The sequence below is a fragment of the Capra hircus genome, chromosome 8 (genome assembly GCF_001704415.2).
Source record: "Capra hircus breed San Clemente chromosome 8, ASM170441v1, whole genome shotgun sequence".
Classification (NCBI taxonomy): Eukaryota; Metazoa; Chordata; class Mammalia; order Artiodactyla; family Bovidae; genus Capra; species Capra hircus.
Genome location: NC_030815.1, coordinates 90,986,969 through 91,012,950, shown reverse-complemented (window position 1 = coordinate 91,012,950; position 25,982 = coordinate 90,986,969). Strand labels below are relative to the sequence as shown.

At 43.7% G+C, this 25,982-nt stretch overlaps 1 protein-coding gene across 2 annotated transcripts; it reads left to right on the top strand.

Annotated features, from left to right (window-relative positions):
• Positions 5,582–25,619, top strand: TMEM246 (transmembrane protein 246). 2 transcript variants are annotated; one of them, XM_005684252.3, is made up of 2 exons: positions 5,582–5,812; positions 21,674–25,619. In XM_005684252.3, the coding sequence occupies exon 2, from the start codon at positions 21,750–21,752 to the stop codon at positions 22,959–22,961; it is 1,212 nt and encodes a 403-aa protein (XP_005684309.2). In that variant the 5' UTR covers positions 5,582–5,812; positions 21,674–21,749; the 3' UTR covers positions 22,962–25,619. The 2 variants fall into 2 exon arrangements, with proteins under 2 accessions (XP_005684309.2, XP_005684310.2); XM_005684253.3 differs by having other exon boundaries at positions 5,582–6,204.

The following is a 25,982-nucleotide window of genomic DNA, read 5'->3' as shown; positions in this document are numbered from 1 at the left end:
TGGGGTTGCACAGAGTTGGACACAACTGAAGTGACTTAGCTGCTGCTGCTGCTTTATTACCTATAATGGATTAAGTTTAATGACACATAATTTTAAAATTACTCCAAAATAACAGCAACTTTAAAATTTTTGTTTAACCTTCTCATATGAAAGAGGTCTGGAAGGTGGAGTTCTGGACTTGGTTCGGGAGACAAGAATAACTTCCTAAGTTGTTTTCTTGTGCCAGATTCCGCTCTCAGCCTATGTGGTCTTATATAGACATCCTGGCATTCCTAACAACAGACTCCTTGAGAGTAAGATGCACATCGAATCCTCGTCTTCTTCTCATCTATACTGTTGGCACTATGTCAGAACAAGTCTTCAATAAATATGGGTTTTAAGAACAGAGGATGTATGGATGCTCAGTTGGATGGATGGAACTCCATATATGAAACTCAATATCTAGTTTCAACTATCCTAACAAACACAAGACAAAACTTACCTCGGGATGCGGCAGTGGGCCCAATAGTGACAACAAGGATGATAAAAGAATTTACTGAGCCAGAAGTGAGGGTAGAAAGCAAGATTTATTGAGTACACTGAAAGGAAGCTGTGGGCAAGACCAAGAGGGGGTCTGCACCTGGGGAAAGAAACTGGGCTTCTTTCATGGACCGCTCTGGTCACCCTTGGATTACTATTCTACCCAAGGGTGGTTAGGGCTTCCTGGAACTTCAACTGCTTGTAACCGTTGGTAATTTTCCACTGGGGAAGGGTGAGATGGTCTTATCTTGAAATGCCCTCCCCAGCCTAAGACTGTTTTATTGTTAAGCTCTACAGAAATCATATGACCACACATAGGCTTTACTGCTTTCCTTGTAACCAGACGAACAGACCTTGTAGAGCAGGTGTTGGCAAACCAGATAACAGATTATTTTACACTAGGTGGGTCACAACATCTCTGTCTCTATTCACCTCTTCTGTTTTATATGATAATAACCATAGAAAATATCTAAATGAATGATCATATGTCAATAGCACTGGCATTTGAATTTCATGTGATTTTCACATGTCTTGAAATGGTCTCCTTTTAATTTGTAACCATTTAATATTGTAAAAACCATTCTTGCCTTGCGGGCAGCACAAAAAAACAGGCAGTGAGTGGTAGTTTGCTAATGCCTTGCCTAGCAAGGCAAACGACTAAAATTAGGAGCTGAAAAAGGCAGTAAAACGTTGTGGTAGAAGCCCTAAGAAGAAGGTCAGGCTGGAATATAGCTGGTTTTCACTTTTTTAACTCCATATTTTTCCTTTCCAGAGTCATTCAACATTTCTTTCCTGTGCTCCACTTCTTCCAGGATGGCTTTCAACAGCACACACATTTTTTCATGTGTCTTCAGTGTTCTCTTGCAGGACCATTTGTGTTTAAAAATGTTTCTAGAAGACTGGAAAACATTCAGGCCCCAAAGTAACTGCTTTCTAATGAAGGGCTTTAGTTCATTGGTTCATTGAGAGACAGCATTTCATTAATGCACATAAATCTCTGTGTGCCTCCCAAATGAAATATAATGCTGGATTCTATTCCTTTCACAAAAGCCACATGCTTCTGTTTGCATGACTTGGGGGCAGCCCAGAAAGCAGGAACAGATTTATATAAATGTGCTTCAATGGATAGTGAAGGCCATCTGAGTGGGGCGAAGGGAAGGACATCCTGCAGTACTGTTTTGGGGACTGACTGGGCTTGAGACCTCATTGTTCTTTTAAAAAGTGCCTAGATTTATGATCATTTCATTCTTGATACATGAATGAAACAAAAGTTACAAATTATAACAGATCACATCTTCAGTTCAGTTTGGTTCAGTTCAGTTGCTCAGTTGTGTCCGACTCTTTGCGACCCCATGAATCACAGCACACCAGGCCTCCCTGTCCATCACCAACTCCCAGAGTTCACTCAGACTCATGTCCATCGAGTCCGTGATGCCATCCAGCCATCTCATCCTCGGTCGTCCCCTTCTCCTCCTGCCCACAATCCCTCCCAGCATCAGAGTCTTTTCCAATGAGTCAACTCTTCGCATGAGGTGGCCAAAGTACTGGAGTTTCAGCTTTAGCATCATTCCTTTCAAAGAAATCCCAGGGTCGATCTCCTTCAGAATGGACTGGCTGGATCTCCTTGCAGTCCAAGGGACTCTCAAGAGTCTTCTCCAACTCCACAGTTCAAAAGCATCAATTCTTCGGTGCTCAGCCTTCTTCACAGTCCAACTCTCACATCCATACATGACCACTGGAAAAACCACAGGCTTGACTAGACGGACCTTAGTCAGCAAAGTAATGTCTCTGCTTTTGAATATGCTATCTAGGTTGGTCATAACTTTTCTTCCAAGGAATAAGCGTCTTTTAATTTCATGGCTGCAGTCACCACCTGCAATGATTTGGGAGCCCCCCCAAATAAAGTCTGACACTGTTTCCACTGTTTCCCCATCTATTTCCCATGAAGTGATGGGACCAGATGCCATGATCTTCGTTTTCTGAATGTTGAGCTTTAAGCCAACTTTTTCACTCTCCTCTTTCACTTTCATCAAGAGGCTTCCTAGTTCCTCTTCACTTTCTGCCATAAGAGTGGTGTCATCTGCATATTTGAGGTTATTGATATTTCTCCCGGCAATCTTGATTCCAGCTTGTGTTTCTTCCAGTCCAGAGTTTCTCATGATGGACTCTGCATAGAAGTTAAATAAGCAGGGTGACGATATACAGCCTTGACGTACCCCTTTGCCTATTTGGAACCAGTCTATTGTTCCATGTCCAGTTCTAACTGTTGCTTCCTGACCTGCATACAGATTTCTCAAGAGGCAGGTCAGGTGGTCTGGTATTCCCATCTCTTTCAGAATTTTCCACAGTTTCTTGTGATCCACATAGTCAAAGGCTTTGGCATAGTCAATAAAGCAGACATAGATGTTTTTCTGGAACTCTCTTGCTTTTTCGATGATCCATCGGATGTTGGCAATTTGATCTCTGGTTCCTCTGCCTTTTCTAAAACCAGCTTGAACATCAGGAAGTTCACGGTTCACGTATTGCTGAAGCCTGCCTTGGAGAATTTTGAGCATTACTTTACTAGAGTGTGAGATGAGTGCAACTGTGCAGTAGTTTAAGCATTCTTTGGCATTTCCTTTCTTTGGGATTGGAATGAAAACTGACCTTTTCCAGTCCTGTGGCCACTGCTGAGTTTTCCAAATTTGCTGGCATATTGAGTGCAGCACTTTCACAGCATCACCTTTCAGGATTTGAAATAGCTCCACTGGAATTCCATCACCTCCACTAGCTCGTAGTGATGCTTTCTAAGGCCCACTTGACTTCACATTCCAGGATGTCTGGCTCTACATGAGTGATGCGATTTAAATTAGCATTTATGATATACTCTATGAACACTTACTGCCTTCACAGTAAACACTTGCCGGGGGCCAGTGTGATGAACTCCGCCCATGGCAAACGTCATGAGGAAGGAGGCTTGGCATACGCAAAGGCGTGATCAAGCCTCAGGAAACCCCCTGTTCCCGAGCATCTAACCCCAAAACCAGAGTCTGTTTTATGCTCTCACCTACACCTCTGACTTTACGGGGGCTCTCCCCCATAACCGTTTCTCTCAGAGAAGGAGTAAACGTGCAGCTCCAAGGCAATAAAAATTCTTGGGCGTGACAAGAGTGTTTCAGCTTAGGGACTCCTCTGAAGGTTATCTAGCCCACCTGTATAGGTTCATCTGGCCACATGTGATTGTTTACAGCCTCCCAATCTGAGAGGCATGAGATGTTTTAGACTTACTAAAGGCAAATTCTTTTGGGGAGTTAGAAATTATTAGTATAGTGGGTCGGTTAGGAATTATATTGGTGACGGGTTTTTCATTTGTTGTGTCAATAATTGCTGCTAATTCCCTGCTCTGGGTGGGACAAGATGTCTCAGGTCAAACCTCTCTGCTGACAGACTAGCTTGTGTGACAGGATTATCCATACTCCTGCCACATGATTGTTTACTACCTCTTAACCATAAACAGTACAGAGAGTTTTGGAGTATTTTGAGAGCCTTAATTAGCATAGGGCTTTTTCTTCTTGTTGAGTCAATGATTGCCACCAGGCCTCCATATCCTTAGGCACCTGGGAATATATAAATCAATGTATTTGGAATAGAGCAAAGGAAATATAGTAGTTTTTGATGTTAGCAATACTAGACTTTTTGAGTTAATGGATTTTCTCTTTTATAATAGATCACTGTGCTTTGTTATAAATCAGTGTCCTTGTTATGTAAAAATGTAACTTTATCACTATCTTAAGACCAAATAGATCTTAAGGGGAACATTGGTGAAAGGATTTTCATTTGTTGGGCTGATGTTTGCTGCTAAATCTCCATGTTCCCTACCCTTATAATGAATATAACTAGCATATAGGAAGAAATAAGTATTAACCTTTAAGCATATAGGAGAAATAAGTATTAACCTTTAAGATTAATCATGTTAACCTTGGGTTAAATAAATTCCTTTCTTGATTGTAACTCACCACACCCTCACCCTATAGGAATGCAACTTTTTTTGGAGGGTGGTTCCTGGTTTAACAGAAAACACCCTTGGAAAAAATAAGTTTTTTGGTCATCAGAAAGACAGGATCATAAAATCCCTAAGACCTTTTTATGTGAAGCACCTGATTTTGATAATGGTCAGGACTGCTGACCCCCCTGTGACTCTGTATTCATCCCTATGTGTAACAAAAGGTATATAAGCAAACCTAAAAATAAAGAAAACGGATCAGTTTCTGGAAAGACTGATTCCCCCATGTCGCTTCTTTCTTGTTCCCATTTTTTTCTGGCTGAATTCCCATCTGGATCATGGATGCTATTCCACGTAATCCAAGTTATTCAGCCTCCTTTTCTCCACTAATCTTCCTACTACACTATCCATTTCTAATCTCTCTATATCTGTGATTAAATATGTATTTTTCCAAAGATGCCGACTCCGTCCCCACCTTCGAATCACCCTGGATCCACCGGGGCTGGACCCCGGCAAACACTAAGTTGTATTCAGCTATCACCTAATTATGTATACAATCTTTTATTAAACTTCTGTCACCTATGGAGTAAATGATTTTCAAGAGGTGAAGCTCAACAATGATCTCAATGCATGAAAGCCTTGAGGCTTTCATGGATAGCTAATTTGATTAGAGTAAACCTTTCTCGGTTTTTGTTGTTAATGAAAAAGTATTCTGGCTTTTGGAGTATTGCACTTGGTAAGTTACCTTCTCAAATTTTCTTTGGTCATTTGCAAATTGGGCGTACAGTCTCTTAAAGTACAGGAGTAAAGTGAAAGAGGCGTTTTCATACAGCGTCTTTGGCATAACGGGGATACGGTGGGGATTAGGGATGGAAGCGGTGTCCGCTATTGTTTTTATTACTGGCAAAAACAAATCTCCCGCAGAGAACACGTTTAATGGCCAGCTGGGACTGTGAACCGTGCAGATACTTAATCCTTCCAGCATTTCAACCTCCTTTGCGCGGAGCCTGCTTTTCCCTTTCTGCCCATCAGTTGGCGCCTTTTGCCGTCCTTTTTTCCCCAAGCTGGCTTTTGGGGGCTGCGGTCGCTCCCCAGCTCGCAGGTCACATGGCCTGCCAGAGCTAGGGGACCGCGCCAGAGCTGCGCCGTGGGAGGTGAGGCTTCCGCGCGCGTCCAAGTCCTGCGGCGACCGCTCCTCCGAGGCCTCAAGGTCCAGCGATGGCTCCTCCGTGGTCATGAGCCAGACAGCCTAGGCGACTTCGGCAGTGGCCGTCAGCGTGCTCAGAGAACCCAGCTGACCGCTCTCACCCGGTAGGTTCCCGCTGCGAACGATCTGCTCTGCCCCTTTGGCATCATGACCAGAGCGCCCACCCGGGAGATGTCTCCAGAGCGAGGGAAAATGGATTAGGGTTGCTGCAGCCGGCACACGGAGAGCAGCTGCAGGGGCTGGCGAGCCTGGGAGGGCCTGTGCCCCCGGCGGTGCGCTTTGGCGGGCTGGCTTCAGTGCGGCCCCGCTCGCGGGGCCGGCTGCTTCCTGCGGGAGGAATGTGGAGACCCCAGAAGGGCGTCCCCCGCACGGCCTGGGCCGGCATCCGCGCAGGGATGACTGCGTGTCGCAGCAAGGACGCCTCCCTACCCCTCGCCTGTTTCCTTGGCGCCGCTAGGCCGACGGAAAGGCGCGAGCCGGGCGTGTACGAGTCCAGGTAAGATTCCGCTGCTTGCCTAGTCTGGCTGGGCCCAGCACCCTAAGGGTGGATCGCCTAATGGCCGCCCGCTCGCGGCTTTATCTGCCCGCGCCTCGGGCCAGCCCAGAGCACGGACAAACGCCCTGCTGCGGCGTTGGGTTTCTGCAGGCGATCTCGCAGCCCCAAGACCGAGGAAGGTCAACGGGGCAGAGGAAGGCGTCCTTCCCAGCTCCGGGAAAGACAGGACGCCCGGAGGCAACGCCGCGATTTAGGCTGTTAGTTTCCTCCTACGGGTAGGGAAACTGAGACCGGAGCGCCGCGGGGACTCCCCACGGTCGGTGGCAGAAGCTAAATCCGAGACTCTGGTCCTCCGCTGCCATTCTCTTTCCTTGAGGGATAGTTAGGACCACCCCGGCTCGCCTCGCCCTTTTCCTGGTCTCTGTGTACGGGCGTTGCCAGTTGCCGCACTGCGCCCGCAGTATCCAGGGCGAAAATTGGAGGGTGAGTGTAACCCCGCCAGCCCCTGCTTGTCTCTTGTTCTCCCTGGAGGTGAACGGACACAAGGGCGGATCCAATGATGATCTCACTATGCGGACCATTAGCGAAAACCTGCTGGTGTGTGTGTGCGCGCGTAGGCGTGCGCGCGTTTCCCCTAGAGAACTAAGTCTTCTAAGGGGAAATTGGCTTTTAGGAATGCATTTCTAGAGTGCCCGGCACCAGATATTTTAGGTGAGAAGATAAAACCATGCTTGTTTAACGTTATCTAAATTAGAATTTTTTAAAAGGATAAGCTTATTACAAAACAGAAAAATGTAAAGAAAATAAAAATAACTTAAAATTTCATCTCCTAGATTGTTTTCCTAGATATCTTAAAAATTTCTCTGCATGCACACCTTTAAACCAGTAAGGTGGGCAAAAAAAATTATTTCAATTTGTATGTCTGATTATCCAGAGGTAATCAGCTTTTTCCTCTCTGTATTGGCCTTTTGCATTGGTGTGAGTGAACTATTAATTCTCTTACCTCTTTCAGTCAGTATCTTTCTGTTTATGAGTTTTAAGTGCTTGTTATGTATTACACATTAAAGTACTGATATGTAATTCTGTCATCTGTGTTGCACAGTCTTTAAGATTTATTTTTAATTAAAAAATAATTACAATATTGTGTTGGTTTCTGCCGTACATCAACATATGTTTTGTTTTTTTTTGGGGGGGGGGGTCAGCTTTTCATCTTTGGCCATTCAGTTCTATTCTTTTTGTTTATGGTTTCTGCTTGAGAGTCTTGCTGAGAAAGGCCTTTCCCAGCTTGAGTTTGTATAAATATTCACCTATATTTTCTTCAGATATTTTTAAGCTTTTGCTGAAAAATTTTAATGTGTCATTTATTCTAATTTAAGATGTAAAGTGGAGAGCTAATTACTTTTTGTAAATGGTACCCAGTTGCTGCAAAGCTAAGTTCATTTTTTATGCCTGATTTAGACTGCTATAATTATGGTATATTAAATTATTATATATTTATGTCTACAGATTTTTGCATGTGTCTATCAGTATATTTCGGTGCAAGGGCCATGTTATTTTAATTACTGAAGTTTTATAACAAATTTAATATCTTTGTTATTACCCAGTAATATCCACCTGGCTTTTAAAAAAATCAGTTTTATTAAGATATAGTGTGTGTGCGTGCTCCATCGCTCAGTTGTGTCCAGCTCTTTTCAACTCTATGGACTATAGCCCCCCAGGCTCCTCTGTTCATGGAATTTCCCAAGCAAGAATACTGGAGTGGGTTGCCATTTCCTCCTCCAGGGCATCTTCCCGGCCTAGGCATCAAATTCAAGTCTCCTGCATCTCCTGCATTGTCCGGAGAATTCTTTACCACCGAGCCGCATGGGAAGCCCCACACTTTGGTCAAATTATCCATCCTGTCTCTGCTCCACCAAAAGAGACAAATCATCTTTGGATTCCGATAGGATCTTTGATAATTAGGGTCCTGAGAGTAGGTCCCCTGGGTGTCACATTCACTACTCCAGTGCCTGGTACAAGACTCAGTATTTGTTGAATTAAACTATGATCATAGAAGTAATGCATGTGCTTTCAGAAGGGTAGAAAGCAAGAGCAGAACCCTCCATCCCTCATACTTTAATCTCTCCTTCACTAAGTTATACTCCACATTAGAAATAAAATGATCATACCGTGTACCCTTTTCTACAATTTGCACTGACATAGTTTACATTTTTCAAGTAGAGACTTTCAAACTGCTTTGTTTGATACGATGAATTACCATAAACTGGGTAGCTTAAGCAGAACGTTCATGTCCCACAGTTCTGGAGTCTGAAGTCTGAGATTAGGGTGGGTGCCAGCATAGTTGGGTTCTGATAGTGGCCCTTTTCCTGGTTTATGGATGGCTGCCTTCCTGATTTGTACTCACTGGCAGAGGAGAGAGAGAAAGAAAGCTGTATTCTGTCTCTTCTAATAAGGGCACTAGTCCCAGCAAAAGAGTTCCACGGGCATGACCTTAATATCTCCTAAAGACCCTATCTCCAAACATCATCACATCAGGTATTCAGATTTTGATTATGAATTTGGGAATGGGGAACACAAACATTCAGTCCACAGCAGAGATTTAGGTAAGGCTGTTTAAATGTCAGTGTATTTAAACCCTTCTTTTTCTTTTTAATGTGTCCATATCATCCCCATGTATAATTATCTAAACATTGTTCCCTGTTTTTGGCCATTTCCTTTCCCTGTAGTTTGCCTATCCTTCCCTGTAGTTTGTCCAGCCATCTTGATGCCCTGCCCTCCATCTATTCCTCTCCCTCTCTTTCTCCCTCTCTTACTTTCAAGCAAAATTTCTGTGAACATTCCTTGTCTATGTTTGGTAGCCTGTGTTGGCTTTGCTGCAGAGTAGATTGCTAGAAGTAGAATTTCCATGTCAAAGGAGATGCACATATAAAATTTTTGCAGATATCATCCAAACTTTCTCTCTAAAGGTCACACCAATTTATATAAAAGTGCCCATTTACTGTACTGGCTCACTCTCTCAAAGAAAATTGAATTGATGTTATCTTAAATGTAGAGATTGATTTTGGAGCAACAGACCTCCATCTCCTCTTTTAATAGTGAAGGTTCTCAGCAGGGAAGATGTTACTTTTATCCATTTATTAGACTTTTACAGTGTCCTTCAATGGGATTTTATAGAAGTATATATGCTACATATTTTTTAAGTTTATTCTAGATATTTTTGGTTTCTTTTTTTTTGTTCATTTTGACTGAAATGTTTTATCCCATTGATTAGTAATTGTCTGATTATATGAAAGCAATCATATATATATATATGATTATGTGTAACATAGCATAGGGCTTCCCAGGTGGCACAGTGGTAAAAAGAATCACCTGCCAATGCAAGAGATGCAAGAGACAGAGCTTCCCTGGTGGCTCAGATGGTAGAGACTCTGCCTGCAATGCTGGAGACTTGGGTTCAGTCTCGGAGTTGGAAAGATCCCCTAGAGCAAGAAATGGCAACCCACTCCAGTATTCTTGCCTGGAAAATTCCATGGACAGAAAAGTCTGGTGGGCTACAGTCCATGGGGTCACAGAGTCAGACATGACTGAGTGAGCACACACACAGATCATAGCATATATTATTTTTGCATACTAATTCTGCTACCAAACACATTCTGAAAGTCTGTACCATTTCTAATCATCTTCCAGTTGATTTTCTTGGCTTTCCAATCTATGCAGAGACAATATTGCATAATGGTTGAGAACATGAGTTCTGTAAACAGTCTGCTTGCTTTTCAAGTTTTGCCACCTATTTAAAGCTTTGCTAACCTTGGGTACAAGTTAAATGTGCCTTAATTTTTTTTCAGATATAAAATGGATTTAATAATAGTATTTCTCATAGGCTTCTTATGATAATAAATGAGATGCTTAAAACTGTGCCCATAAGAAGGGCTCAGCAAGCATTTCCAAGTAAGTTGATCTCTGCACATTATATGACCAGACTCTTTGCTACTCCCAATTTTATATCTTAGGAATTAAACCCTATAGAAATCTTTTATTTGCTTAACAAACATTAAATCTTTTCTGTGCAAAAATCCTGTTCTGGGTCTGTGAAGGATATCAAAGATAAATCAAACTGAGTCTACTAACAGGGGTCTCTAAGTCCAGTTCAGTTAAGTTCAGTCGCTCAGTCGTGTCCGACTCTTTGTGACCCCATGAATCGCAGCATGCCAGGCCTCCCTGTCCATCACCAACTCCCAGAGTTCACTCAAACTCATGTCTATCAAGTCGGTGATGCCATCCAGCCATCTCATCCTTGGTCGTCCCCTTCTCCTCCTGCCCCCAATCCCTCCCAGCATCAGAGTCTTTTCCAATGAGTCAACTCTTCGCATGAGGTGGCTAAAGTATTGGAGTTTCAGCTTTAGCATCGGTCCTTCGAATGAACATCCAGGACTGATCTCATTTAGGATGGACTGGTTGGATCTCCTTGCAGTCCAAGGGACTCTCAAGAGTCTTCTCCAACACCGCAGTTCAAAAGCATCAATTCTTCGGCATTCAGCTTTATTCACAGTCCAACTCTCACATCCACACATGACCACTGGAAAAACCATAGCCTTGACTAGATGGACCTTTGTTATAAGTCCAACTAGGTTGTAAATCACAGGCCATGAGCCAAGCCATGTAAGATAGCATGCATCATATAAAAAGTATAAGCTTTGAAATCTTTCCTGTGTTTGAATTCCCTGCTTTCACCTTGGTAGCATTTTTTTTTTCCATTTAAATGAGATTAGTTCCATTAATGTTTGAGAGTTGCTCTTTGGTCAGAAGAAATATATGTAAGTCTAGTCCAGAACTTGGATACGTAGTAGGAGCTTAACTGTTGTTGTTTAGCCGCTAAGTTGTGTCCGACTCTTTGTGACCCCGTGGACTGTAGCCCACCAGGCTCCTCTGTCCATGAGACTTCCCAGGCAAGAATACTTTTGTGGGTTGCCATTTCCTTTACCAGGGCATCTTCCCAACCCAGGAATTGAACCCTTGTCTCCTGCATTAGGAGGTGGATTCCCTATCGCTAAGCCACCAGGGAAGCCCAGGAGGAGTTTAATAAGTGGTAGCTACAAATAGATGCAGTTTAAAGTAGAAAGTGACAAATGAATGTTCTGGAATGAAAATTCATGTAAAGGACCCTAGAACTTGAAGAAAAAAAGAAATTATTTCTGTTTGGGCATGTTTACCTGAAACAGATTACCATTTATTTCTCCAGCAAAGATGGGTTTATTTGGGATCAGCAGAGAACTGCAGGTCAGGATCTACAACCATGGTGAGTCATGTGCAAGTTTCTGCACATCAAGGGAGGGCAAGTGTTTTTATGGAGGGGAAAATAATGTTGGAAGGCAATAGTAAACTAAGAGCTCATGACTTTTGGTTGGCTGAGTCCTTGCCAGGAAAGAAGGGAAGTCTTTCTTCTTCCCAGTGACTCTCTGTTGTCATTCTAGGACCTGAGAGCTCCCTTTCTGATCCTCAAGCTCTATTTAATTGAGTTTTCTATTTATTAATTTTTTAATATCTCCCCCTTTTGATGAAGATCTTTTTCCAAAAGCATTGCTTATCAAGTGTCAGGTTTTCTACTTTCAGAGGTATTTTGTTCTTCAATGTAAGGAAAGACATTTTTTAGGTATTATGTCTCATGTTGGAGGGAATAGATTAGGAGTCTAATTATTAAGGTCACATGTGAGTAACAAGGAGTGGTAGGAGGGAGAACGATCAGGCACTTTTCATTTAAAGTTCATGTGTTATCAATATCATAGACATTAGGGATTTCCTTAATGGTCCAGCAGTTAAGAACCACCTTCCAATGCAGGAGGTGTGTGAAGGGTTAATGCGACCACAATAGGGAAAGTGGAGATGTGCTTCTTGCAAACAGGATGTTCTGCCAAGGAGACGGACACAGCCTTGAGATTAATGGTCCCTTGCAAATAAGGGAACATTCCCTTCTTGTGATAAGGGCTCTGGACAGACTCTGCCATAGGCTGGAATTTCACTCCCTTTTGCTGTATGATAACATTTATGCACATGTGCTGTATTGAACAAGTTTGGTCATACAGTCTGGAATTCTGCCCAGAGGGGATGTATATAAATAAACCGCAAGTTGGTCAAAGGATTTCTCCACTCCATAGGCGTTAAGGCCTCGACTTGTTGATTGAGTGAGCTCTTTCTTAGGATGCCCATCATCTAGAGAAATTCCACCTAGCCCCTGAGAGGTGGCTGGATAGCCAATGACGGGTAAGACCCTCAGAGGAGGGCAACCTAAGACAGGCACAGCCGCGAGAGGGGCTGGCGAAGCTGGAGGTTGGCCGCCTACAGCTTTACGCCTTGCTCTACAGAACATCAATACAAATGTCTCAAGGGTTTAAATAAAATAAAAAAGGGGGAGATGAAGGGTTAATGCGGCCACAATAGGGAAAGTGGAGATGTGCTGCTTGCAAACAGGATGTTCTGCCAAGGAGACGGACACAGCCTTGAGATTAATGGTCCCTTGCAAATAAGGGAACATTCCCTTCTTGTGATAAGGGCTCTGGACAGATTCTACTGTAGGCTGGAATTTCACTCCCTTTTGCTGTACGATAACATTTATGCACATGTGCTGTATTGAACAAGTTTGGTCATACAGTCTGGAATTCTGCCCAGAGGGGATGTATATAAATAAACCGCGAGCTCACTGGTGCATGCAGTTCTTGTCACTCTGGCCAGAGTGTATGTCTCTTGTGTGCATCTCGTATGTCTTGTATGTTCTGTGTCATTTCACTCGTAACCAACAGGTGTGGGTGTGATCCCTGGTCAGGGAACTAAGATTCCACATGCCATGGGGCAACTAAGGCCACACATCACAACTAGAGAGAAGCCTTCCCACTGAAACAAACAAACAAAAATCCCTCAAGCCAACAATTGAGACTGGATGCAGCCAAAAATGAATCAGTTCAGTACAGTCACTCAGTCGTGTCTGACTCTTTGTGACCCCATGAACCACAGCACGCCAGGCCTCCCTGTCCATCACCAACTCCTGGAGTTCACCCAAACTCATCTCCATCGAGTCGGTGATGCCATCCAACCATCTCATCCTCTGTCATCCCCTTCTCCTCCTGCCCTCAATCTTTCCCAGCATCAGGGTCTTTTCAAATGAGTCAGCTCTTCGCATCAGGTGGCCAAAGAGTTTCAGCTTCAACATCAGTCCTTCCAATGAACACCCAGGACTGATCTCCTTTAGGATGGACTGGTTGGGTCTCCTTGCAGTCCAAGGGACTCTCAAGACTCTTCTCCAACACCGCAATTCAATAGCATCAATTCTTCTGCATTCAGCTTTCTTTATAGTTCAACTCTCACATCCATACATGACCACTGGAAAAACCATAGCCTTGTCTAGAAGGACCTTTGTTGGCATAGTAATGTCTCTGCTTTTGAATATGCTATCTAGGTTGGTCATAACTTTCCTTCCAAGGAGTAAGCGTCTTTTAATTTCATGGCTGCAGTCACCATCTGCAGCTCCAGGTCTTGTTTTTACTGCATAGAGTTTCTCCATATTTGGCTGCAAAAGAGCATGATTAATCTGATTTCTTTTGGTATTGACCATCTGATGATGTTCATGTGTAGAGTCATCTCTTGTGTTGTTGGAAAAGGGTGTTTACTATGACCAACATGTTCTCTTGACAAAACTATTAGCTTTGCCCTGCTTCATTTTGTACTCCAAAGTCAAACTTGCCTGTTTTTCCAGATATCTCTTGACTTCTACTTTTGCATTCCAATCCTCTATGATTGAAAGGACATCTTTTTTTGGTATTGGATCTAGGTCTTATATGGAGAAGGAAATGGCAACCCACTCCAGTATTCTTGCCTAGAGAATCCTGTGGAAAGAGGAGCCTGGTGGGCTGCTGTCCATAGGGTCGCATAGAGTTGGACATGACTGAAGTGACTTAGCATGCATGTATGCATTGGAGAAGAAAATGGAAACCCACTCCAGTATTTTTGCCTGGAGAATCCTAGGGACAGAGGAGCCTGGTGGGCTGCCGTCTATGGGGTCTCACAGAGTTGGACACAACTAAAGCAACTTAGCAGCAGTAGCAGCTAGATCTTATAGGTCTTCATAGAACTGGTCAACTTCAACTTCTTCAGCATCAATGGTTGGGGCATAGATTTGGATTACTGTGATACTGAATGGTTTGCCTTGGAAACAACCCAAGATCATTCTGTTGTTTTTGAGATTGCACTGAAATGCTGCATTTTGGACTCTCTTGATGGCTATGAAGGCTACTCCATTTCTTCTAAGGATTCTTGCCCACATTAGTAGATACAATGGTCATCTGAATTAATTTTGCCCATTCCCATCCATTTTTGTTCCCTGATTCCTTAGATATCAATGTTCATTCTTGCCATCTCCTGTTTGGCCACTTCCAATTTACCCTGATTCATGGACCTAACATTCCAGGTTCCTATGCAATATTATTCTTTACAGCATCAGACTTTACTTTCTCCACCAGATACATCCACACCTGAGTGCCGTTTCCACTTTGGCCCAGTCACTTCATTCTGGAGCTTTTAGTAACTGCCCTCTGCTCTTCCCCAGTAACATATGGGACACCTTCCCACCTGGGGGGATTATCTTCCTGTGTCATATCTGTTTACCTTTCCATACAGTCCTTGGGGTTCTCTAGGTAAGAATACTGGAAAGTGAAAGTCACTCAGTTGTGTTGAACTCTTTGCAACCCCATGGACTGTAGCCCACTAGGCTCCTCCTCTGTCCATGGAATTCTCCAGGCAATAATATTGGAGTGTGCTGTCATTTCCTCTCCAGGGGATCTTCCTGATTCAGGGATCAAACCTAGGACTCCAGCATTGCAGGTATATTCTTTACCATCTGAGTCATCAGAAAAGCCCCAAGAATACTGAAGTGGCTATTTCCTCCTTCCTTGGACCATGTTTTATCAGAACTCTTCACTATGACCTGTCTGTCTTGGGTGGCTTATATGGCGTGGCTCATAGCTTCATTGAGTTATGCAAGCCCGTTTGCCCTGATAAGGTTGTGATCTATGAAGGAAACTTAAATTTGTAACAATCTCTTTTTCTGATGTCCTGGCTCTTTGCAACATGCCACACACTCTGGGAGTAGCTTATAAAGTGTTCAGTCAAACCCTTACCCAGGAAAGAGTGGGAGATGAACATTGTTTTGACCTTTTCTCTCACCTTTGAGCCCTGGAGGTTCGGCAACAGCGAGTACTCACATACCCATTAAGAACTGCTTCTTTCTTTGCTATTCCTGTTGGTCTAATGGACGTGTGCCCCATTGGTCTTCAGAGCTAGGTGTTTGGGGCCTGTCCATCAGGTGGGAGCCTTGAAAGTTGGAGCTCTGTGTATGTGGTCCAAATCTTTCACTCAGGGACCAGCTGGTTGTTGTTGGGTGTGTTAGTCCCAATTGACTGGCACTGTGCCAGGTTGGAATTTTTGGCAAGAGCTTGTTTTGATGTGGGTATTTTCTTATTTGCCTGATGTGTAGGAGTCACTCAGCTAGGTTCTGGATTTCTCTTAGAAGGAATTTTCCTTGTGCAGCTGTACATTCAATATGTCCATGGGAAGAGGAAAGATCAGGAGCATTAAATGTTGTCATCTTTGTCTCTCCCTGAGTTTGCTTCTTTTAATGGATAGCTGTATCCCATTCTTTGGAGGTACCATAGTTTATTTGATTCACTCAGTTGATGGGTGCTTGGCAATATTCTGCTCTTCTACTTGGTGCTACAAGTCATTCCTCACACATGAGAATATATATCTAGGAAAGAATGCTAGAAATTGAATTGCTGAGCTTTAGGGCGTCTTGTTGCATGAGTGCATGCAAAGTTGCTTCAGTCATGTCTGACTCTTTGTGACCCTAGGGACCATAGTCTGCCAGGTTGCTCTGTCCATGGGATCCTCCAGGCAAGAATACTGGAGTGGGTTGCCATGCCCTCCTCCAGGGAATCTTCCTGACCCAGGGGTCTAACCCACGTTCCTTATGTCTCCTGCATTGGCAGGCAGGTTCTTTACCACTAGTGCCACCTAGGAGGCCCCAGTGTGTCTTGTTAGATAGTTCTAAATTAATTCTACAGAGGTTGTGCCAATTTACAACTCCCATTTAGCTAATGCAAAACACATGAGTACGTATGCAGTAAGTCCTATCTTTATGAAGACCAGGAACAGCTCCTCTAGGAGACTGTGTTACAGAATGAGAAAAAGCTATCTATATGAAGAGGCAAGGAAAGGTGTGGGGATTAGAATGTTCTCAGGTAAGGGAGTTGAGTGAGCAAAGGCCAGGAGATAGGCAAGAGCTTAGCACAGTCGGTGTTCTGAAAGAAGATCAGCATATCTAGAGGTGCCTTGCTCACTGGCTATATGTGGCTATTCAGTTCAGTTCAGTTCAGTCACTTAGTCATGTCCGACTCTTTGCGACCCCATGAATCACAGCACGCCAGGCCTCCCTGTCCATCACCAACTCCCAGAGTTCACTCAAACTCATGGCCATTGAGTCGGTGATGCCATCCAGCCATCTCATCCTCAGTCGTCCCCTTCTCCTCCTGCCCCCAATCCCTCCCAGCATCAGAGTCTTTTCCAATGAGTCAACTCTTCGCATGAGGTGGCTAAAGTGTTGGAGTTTCAGCTTTAGCATCACTCCTTCCAAACAAATCCTAGGGCTGATCTCCTTCAGAATGGACTGGTTGGATCTCCTTGCAGTCCAAGGGACTCTCAAGAGTCTTCTCCAACACCACAGTTCAAAAGCATCAGTTCTTCGGCACTCAGCTTCCTTCACAGTCCAACTCTCACATCCATACATGACCACTGGAAAAACCATAGCTTTGACTAGATGGACCTTTGTTGGCAAAGTAATGTCTCTGCTTTTGAATATGCCATCTAAGTTGGTCATAACTTTCCTTCCAAGGAGTCAGTTTCTTTTAATTTCATGGCTGCAATCACCATCTGCAGTGATTTTGGAGCCCCCCAAAATAAAGTCTGACACTATTTCCACTGTTTCCCTATCCATTTCCCATGAAGTGATGGGACCAGATGCCATGATCTTCGTTTTCTGAATGTTGAGCTTTAAGCCAACTTTTTCACTCTCCTCTTTCACTTTCATCAAGAGGCTTTTTAGTTCCTCTTCACTTTCTGCCATAAGGGTGGTGTCATCTGCATATCTGAGGTTTATTGATATTTCTCCTGGCAGTCTTGATTCCAGCTCGTGCTTCTTCCAGCCCAGAGTTTCTCATGATGTATTCTACATATAAGTTAAATAAGCAGGGTGACAATATACAGCCTTAACATACTCCTTTTCCTATTTGAAACCTAAGCACTTAAATGTGTCTCATGTTGAATTGAAATATGCTGTGAATATAAAATACTCACCTGAATTTCAAAGACTTAGTATGGAAAAAAGAATACAGAATGCCTCATTTGTAATTTTTTATATTGATTTCATGTTAAAATCATAATTTTGATGTGTTGTGTTAAAATACATTATTAAAATGAATTTCATCTGTTTTTACTTTTTTATTGTGGCTGCTAGAAAAAATTTTAACTACATATATGACCTACAGTATATTTCCATTGGACAGTCATAGTCTAGAGCATAGGGTTGGTAAACTATGAGTTGCAGGCAGATTTGGTCTACAGCCTGTTTTGATGTGACCTGAGTGCTAAAAATAGTTTTTACATTTTCTCAAAGAGTTAAAGAAAGAAATAATGTAAGGGGAATATGCAACTGTGTGTGATCCACAAAGTCTAAAATACTTACTATCTTGCCTTTATTAGTCTAGAACTTACAAAGAGGGCAGTAGAACAAGATATCAAGGGAGGGCAGGGTCCAGATCATAAAGGGCCTTTTGAATCACAATAAGATGTTTCAGTTCAGTTCAGTTCAGCCACTCAGTTGTGTCTGACTCTTTGCGACCCCATGAATTGCAGCACGCCAGGCCCCCATGTCCATCACCAACTCCCGGAGTTCACTCAGACTCACGTCCATCGAGTCAGTGATGCCATCCAGCCATCTCATCCTCGGTCGTCCCCTTCTCCTCCTGCCCCCAATCCCTCCCAGCATCAGAGTCTTTTCCAATGAGTCAACTCTTCGCATGAGGTGGCCAAAGTACTGGAGCTTCAGCTTTAGCATCAGTCCTTCCAAAGAAATCCCAGGGTTGATCTCCTTCAGAATGGACTGGTTGGATCTCCTTGCAGTCCAAGGGACTCTCAAGAGTCTTCAGTACCACAGTTCAAAAGCTCTTTTATTAAAAGAGCAGTAGAAATATAAGAATGGTTTTAAGCAGGAGCATGACATGATCAGATTTATATTCTTAAATAATTTTATGTGTGTGTGTGTGTGTGCACATGTATTCCTTGAATAGTCTACCCCGGGACTTATTTGGACTAAAGAGTGTCACTTTCTTATTTTACCAAAAACTCACTGGAAGAGGGTGTTGAAGGAGACTGGATGGCAGTTTTACACCAAACCCTGAGTTCTGCATTGTCATAATTGCACTGTCATCTTAGCACTTAGTATGTGCCTGGCATTTCCTGAGCTTCATGTCTTATCCCTTTGACTGCATTTTGTTCCTTCTTTAAGTGGTTACAGCTCCCTTAGCAAGATAGAACAGTATGAACAGGAGTGCATGACTCCATTCCCAAGACCAACTAAGGCTTCGGTCCTTGGCTTCCACTGGTAGTGATGCGGAACTGGTTGAGGCCATGGAAATGTGCAACCATGTGACTGAACAGATCCCAGGGAGATGCAGCCAATCTTCAGTACTTTGGAAGTCCACATCCCAGCAAGGACTGCATACTACTCAAACCTCTCCCTGCTTATTTCCCTCTTTAATAGGCATCTGGAGATCCATATCCAGGTCTTTTACTAGTACTGAGATAGTCTGTCTCACCTCTGAGGCCCCGCAATATAATCTGCTTCTGTTGATGAAATGAGACTTGTCTCTCTGCTTCCTTGAATTACTATGTCATCATACCATAGAGAGAGGTTTGGTATTTTATACAACTCTAATGGGCAGGGTGGGCTTCCCGGGTGATTCAGAGGTAAAGAATCCACCTGCCAATGCAGGAGATGCAGGTTCGATCCCTGTGTTGGGAAGATCCCCGGGAGGAGGAAATGGCAACCCATTTCAATTCTTGCCTGGAGAATTCCATGAACAGAGGAGCCTGGTGGGCTACAGTCCATAGGCTTGCAGAGTCGGTCATGACTGAGTGAATGAGTGTGTGTGTGTGTGTGTGTGCATGCGTGCACATACACACACAAAACGGGCAGGGTAGGCTAACCACTAATAAGTCAAAAAATCATTAGTGGCTAGATACAACAGTTTGTGTATGACTGACAACACATCCCACTCTAGGTTGGATGGGTGCTGGGAGATGAGCAGTAGGAGAGACCTCAGTTCTATGTAGTCATTCAAGGACCCAGGCTCATGCCAGCTAGTGGCTCCTCCCTTCTGTAGATCCAGCAAGGCTGTCCAGCTCCAGGTGGAGAAAGAGAAAGTCAAGAAGGCACAACTGCTCTCAGTTACCTTGATCTGGAAGTCATAGCTGTCACGTTGCTCACATTTTCCTGGCAAGCCTGAGTCACATGACCCCACCTGAAGATGGTGGACTAGGAAATGTGATCTTTCTGTGTGCCCAAAGAGGAGAAAATGTATGAGAGCACTAGAGACTGCAGCACAGCAGCCTCATATGGTACCTGGGCAGTTCTTTAGGATAACCCACAAGCTAGGCTGTTTTCTTCCCAAAATGTGCAAACTTTATTATACTTCTCAGGTAAGAGATTTGCCTTTTCTCTGTTGGGCTTCCCTGGTGACTCAGACAGTAAAGCGTCTGCCTACAATGTGGGTTCGATTCCTGGGTCAGGAAGATTCCCTGGAGAAGGAAACAAAAATCCACTCCAGCACTCTTGCCTGGAAAATCCCATGCTCATACACTGACCTTACTGGTGTTGTACTGGCTTTGTCCTTTTAGTTCTGTTTTTTGGTGCAAATCTGTTTTCCCTCGGATTTTAGACCTTCTTACTCCTATTACTAAGTTTGTATGTATAGTCTGTGCATGTGTGTGTGTGTATCTCTCTATATATAGGCTGTATATATATATAGGCTTTCCCAGTGGCTCAGCAGTGATGAAGCCATCTGCAATGCAGGAGTTTCAGGTTCCATCCCTGGGTTGGGAAGATCCCCTGGAGGAGGGCATGGCAACTGACTCCAGTATTCTTGTTTGGAGAATCCCATGGACAGAGGAACCTGACAGGCTACAGTCCAGAGTCACAAAAAGTCAGACGCAACTGAAGTGACTAAGCACACACATATATGTATATATATACATATATATAGGCTGTGCTGCACGGCAGGTAGGATCTTAGTTCCCCAACCACAGATTGAACCTGTTCCCCCCTGCAGTGGAAGCACAGAGTCTTGATCTCTGGACCACCAGGGAAATCCCCATATGGATATATTTTAATGGCATTTTTACTCTGTATTATTTTGCTCTGTAACACACTTAATCTTCATAGTAACCCTATGAGATGGGTATTATTATTACCTCCACTTTAGAGGTATAGAGATGTGGAGAGATGAAGTGACCTTTTACCAAGTGAGTGGCTGAGCTGTTTTCACTCCTGCCTGACCTCAGGCCTGAACTCTGAGAGAAGACCTCATGCTGCATTCCTTTCTGGACCAGGCTAGACCAACTTTTTCATCTTCCTCTCTGCCTCCCCTTTCCCTGCCTCACAAAAAGCTGCCCATACATCTTCCTTCAGATAGTTCCTCCCCTTTCAAACTCTGGGGCTCTAGAGTTCACTTGCATATGTAGGGAGATCCTGTCTCTGACTGGTTCCCATGGTAGTTTTATAAAATATAAAATGGAAGACCAATCAGGATTAAGTTAATATGAAATTTTGAGTTTAGTTACATAAAGTTAGAGAAAAAAGAATGGAAAACGTTGATAAAGACATTTCAGGGAATCCTAAATAGTCCCTTTCTTGTTTGGGACATACAAAGTTTTTAGAAATTACTGTGTACAGTCAGTCAACAAGTACTTGCAGTGTATTTATTGGAACTTACTCTAAATGTGTTTTTCCTTTGGGTCAAGCCTTGCTATTTTTGTGTCAGTCGGAAGAACCTGTGTCTGTGTAGCTGTTGAATTGAAATAACGATTTTACTAGCCTCTCTGGTGATTTTTCTGGCACACTATGAATCTTAACTAAGTGTCTGTAGGTGTGGAGATTTGGTTGAATGCACCAAGGTTTCATTACTCATAGAAATGATCAAAGAACCCCAGAGATCACTAACAGATACAATCTAAGAAGAAAGTACTAGAGAAAACACTTGAGTCCCTTGCAGCAACAGAGACTAGAATAAGAATTTCTGGTTTGATATGTGCTGAGTTCCATCCCTGGATTTTTTTAAAGCCCTGTACCATTCTTTACTTCTTCCCTTTTTAGGTTTGACTTGCACTGATTTTGGCCTACGGTCCAGGATGGTTTGTTCTTGGGACCAGACCTGACCAGAGTCGACCTCATGAGCACGTCAACCTCTCCAGCTGCCATGCTCCTCCGGAGGCTGAGGCGGCTCTCCTGGGGCAGCACCGCTGTCCAGCTCTTCATCTTAACTGTGGTGACCTTTGGTCTGCTGGCCCCGCTGGCCTGTCACCGGCTTCTGCACTCTTACTTCTACCTGCGCCACTGGCATCTGAACCAAATGAGCCAAGAGTTCCTGCAGCAAAGCCTGAAAGAAGGTGAAGCTGCCCTGCACTACTTTGAGGAGCTGCCCTCTGCCAACGGCTCGGTGCCCATCGTCTGGCAGGCCACACCACGGCCCTGGCTGGTCATCACCATCATCACTGTGGACAGGCAGCCTGGCTTCCACTACGTCCTGCAGGTGGTGTCCCAGTTCCACCGGCTCCTTCAACAGTGTGGCCCCCAGTGCGAGGGGCACCAACTCTTCCTGTGCAACGTGGAGCGGAGTGTGAGCCATTTCGATGCCAAGCTGCTGTCCAAGTATGTCCCCGTGGCCAACCGCTATGAGGGCACCGAGGATGACTATGGCGATGACCCTTCCACCAACTCGTTTGAGAAAGAGAAGCAGGACTACGTCTATTGTCTGGAATCCTCCCTGCAGACCTACAACCCAGACTACGTCCTGATGGTGGAAGATGATGCCGTCCCAGAGGAGCAGATCTTTCCAGTCCTGGAACACCTTCTGCGGGCTCGCTTCTCTGAGCCCCACCTCCAAGATGCCCTCTATCTGAAGCTCTATCACCCCGAGAGGCTCCAGCACTACATCAACCCGGAGCCCATGCGTATCCTGGAGTGGGTCGGTGTCGGCATGTTGCTGGGGCCCTTACTAACCTGGATATACATGCGGTTTGCCAGCCGCCCGGGGTTTAGCTGGCCTGTCATGCTCTTCTTCTCCTTGTACAGCATGGGTCTGGTGGAGCTGGTGGGCCGCCACTACTTCTTGGAGCTGCGGCGGCTGAGTCCTTCCCTGTACAGCGTGGTCCCCGCTTCACAGTGTTGCACCCCTGCCATGCTCTTCCCTGCCCCTGCGGCCCGCCGGACCCTCACCTACCTGTCCCAGGTTTACTGCCACAAGGGCTTTGGCAAGGACATGGCACTGTACTCACTGTTGAGGGCCAAGGGGGAACGGGCCTATGTGGTGGAGCCCAATCTCGTGAAACACATTGGACTTTTCTCCAGCCTTCGGTACAACTTTCACCCCAGTCTGCTCTAGCCTGCCAAGAAATGCCTTCCTGAAACTGGCCACTTCTTGGAGATTCAACTGTTGAGCTCTTTATTTGGACCTGGTTGCTTGCAGATAATTCATTGTTTTAAGGTTGCCAGGGATATAGGCACTGGGATGGCTGAGATTAAATATAAGTCAAGAACGTTGGCTTTAGTAACTCTCAGGCAAAGGCAAGCTGTTCACTGTGGGCCCAGACCTCTCGCCCTCCACACAGCCACATTGCCTCATGCAGTCTGACCCACTCAATGATGGACATTTAAATACCACTTATATTCTCCTATTTCTCATTCTGCTTCATGACAGAGTTTGTGACTGCCAAAATTATTGTGCACAGTGGTTCCACTGGTTTAGGATTTTAAAGGTAGAATATGAATGATGAAAGGTGAGATTCTCTTATAGTGACTTCTTTCTCACTGGGAATAAGAATGGATATATATTTAGGATATATATCCCAAGATGCAGGACCATAGATTCTATTTGTTTCCTTGCTCTGACATAATAAAAGCTGCATAGTGCCTGCCATCTTGGAGGCAGGTGAGCTGGCTACTGTTACCTGGCATTTTCTTTTCCACACATCTGTAGTGCACTGATAATCAATTTTGACTGTGAAAACTTTAAGGCACAGCAAGATCTGAAAGCGCCTTCTGGATCATCAAGTCAGATTGCTTATGTTTAGTTTTCAATTTAATATTGAAGATTTCTATCATATTCTGATTCTTTAAAAGTTGGACTTTGCAGAATGATGTAGAATGGGTGAGCTCTTTACTAATAGCAAATCCTTTTCCCCAACTTTGCTGGCTAATCATTCACCCTCATTCTTTTTCTTCTATAGCATGATGTTACAGAAGAAAAAGTAGGGACTGAAGTCAGAAGACCTGAATTTTTATATCAAATCTCTGTCGTGTCCTAGTGGTGTGAACTTGGGCAAGTTATACGCACTCTGAGCCTCAGGTTTCTCGCCTGTAAAATGGGGACCGTGATATCTTCCCTTTTAAGTTGCCTTGGGGATTAAATGACAGAATATGTGTAAAACACTAGCAAGTGCTTATCTCATAAAGGGCATTTGATGAATATTAGCTCTTCTCTCTCCTATATTCAGCATATAAAACTCAAGTGTATTTTGGATAAAGGTATTAGTGATATTTTTTAACATATGAGTTGGGGTATAGGGCTGACACCTATGGAGCAGCTGTTCCTGACCAAACACTACTAGAATAAAGGTTGACTTTTCCTTGTGACTTCGGAAGGATATACAGCTCTAGCCCCACCTCCAAACAAGCCCAAAATAAGAATTGTTCATTCAAACTGAAAATGATCTAAGACTCCGGTTGAGCCTATTCCAAGACTAGCATCTGAAAATTACTTTTCTCAAAAGTTACAAATAAATGTCATTTGACAATACTTATCAAACCAGTGGCCAAAGAGTCCCTTATGGTGGTGGATGATTATATTAGAGTTCAAGCAGCTCTCTGCTTTGTTTCAGTGCCACGTCTTCTGTTAGCTTTAAGTTTTCACAGTGAGCTCCTGTCTTGGAATCTGCTTGAGAACATCGAGGGAGTAACAGGGCTTCATCACCACACTTTACAGATGAACAAAGAGGCCCAGAGATGTTAAAGGACTTCTTCAGGTTCACACAGCTGAACAGCAGCAGAGAGGACTGGAATGTAGTAGCTTTTCTGACTTCAAGCCCCTGTACTTTTCTCTCAACCACATTCATTTTATAAATATCTATATAGTCAAATTCTCTTTTGTGAAATCTGTAACCTGGATGAAATAATGTCTTTGTAAGCTAAGATGGTAAAAACTCACTGTGGTGTTAGTCTTGGGGAACAAACAGGTGTCCGTGTGTGTTGTGTTGTTATAGTGAGCTGTTATATATCCCCTGGGAATGTCCAAAGTGACCAGAGCTGCTAGGTGACTTACTGAGATGCTCAGATTCCACCCTTTCATCCCCTGCCCCCACCCCAGTAACAGGTTCAGCCTCATGTCTGAGAACAGAACCACTCCCAACCTAGAACTAATTTGAGTTTGTTGCATTAAAATTAGATCTCCTTGTGGAAAGTTTATGTCCAATGACAGAACATTTAAGCTAGCTAATCCCTAGATCAGAATCTTTGCTGTTTTCATTTCTGCTCTTTCTAATTCCATTGTCTACTGCACACAGACATCCCTTCCTGTGACTCCTTCCTTCTCAATGGCTGAGGTCATCTTTGTCTGTCTTATTTTTCTACCTACACACTAAGACATATTCCCACATTGATCTTAGCTAGAATCTGCCACCCTTGGACGTTTTCTGCAGAAGCAACAATCCTACCCACTTTTATCCCTATCCACTCTCTAGATCACCCTTCCTTTTGTCTCTCATTCCTAGAGTCCAAATTGTGTACATTGTCTTGGATTAGGACTGCTGGCAGCTTTACACCAAAGCTGAGGTCTCTCGTTTAATCCTAAGCAGGGGGCTAGGGAGAAACTCAAGTCACCTTCCAGTATCAAGGGACATAATCTACCAGAAGGATGAAGGTCTCTAGTAGTCCTGTATACTTTTCAGAATTTAAATTATTGTCAGGTCTAAGAAGCTCCCTATTGTGACTGAGTGTATTTGCATAGACTTATCAGTTCAAATAAATGAACCATTTCACTGAGGCATCCTAAGAAGCCTTGGTTTTCTCTCATTTCTATAGCTGGATTTTTGTGATATGGTGAATAGGATCAAAACCACCCACATGCTTACACTATTGTGGAGTCCCAAGGTAGCAATTCAAAAGTATGGGCTGTTTGCTTAAAAATTCATAACTGACTTTCTTATATTTCTTAAATGGAAACATTGGAATTGTGTGTGTGTGTGTGTGTGTGTGTGTGTGTGTGTGTGTTTTTCTACTGTCATAATTTTTAAAAAGTGGTGAGAATCCTACAGTGCAACTAGAGAATACAAGTAGGATGAATATAATGATAGGATTAATTTAATTTACCTTGGATACAGTCCTCATTTAAGGGAATTTATTTAATTGG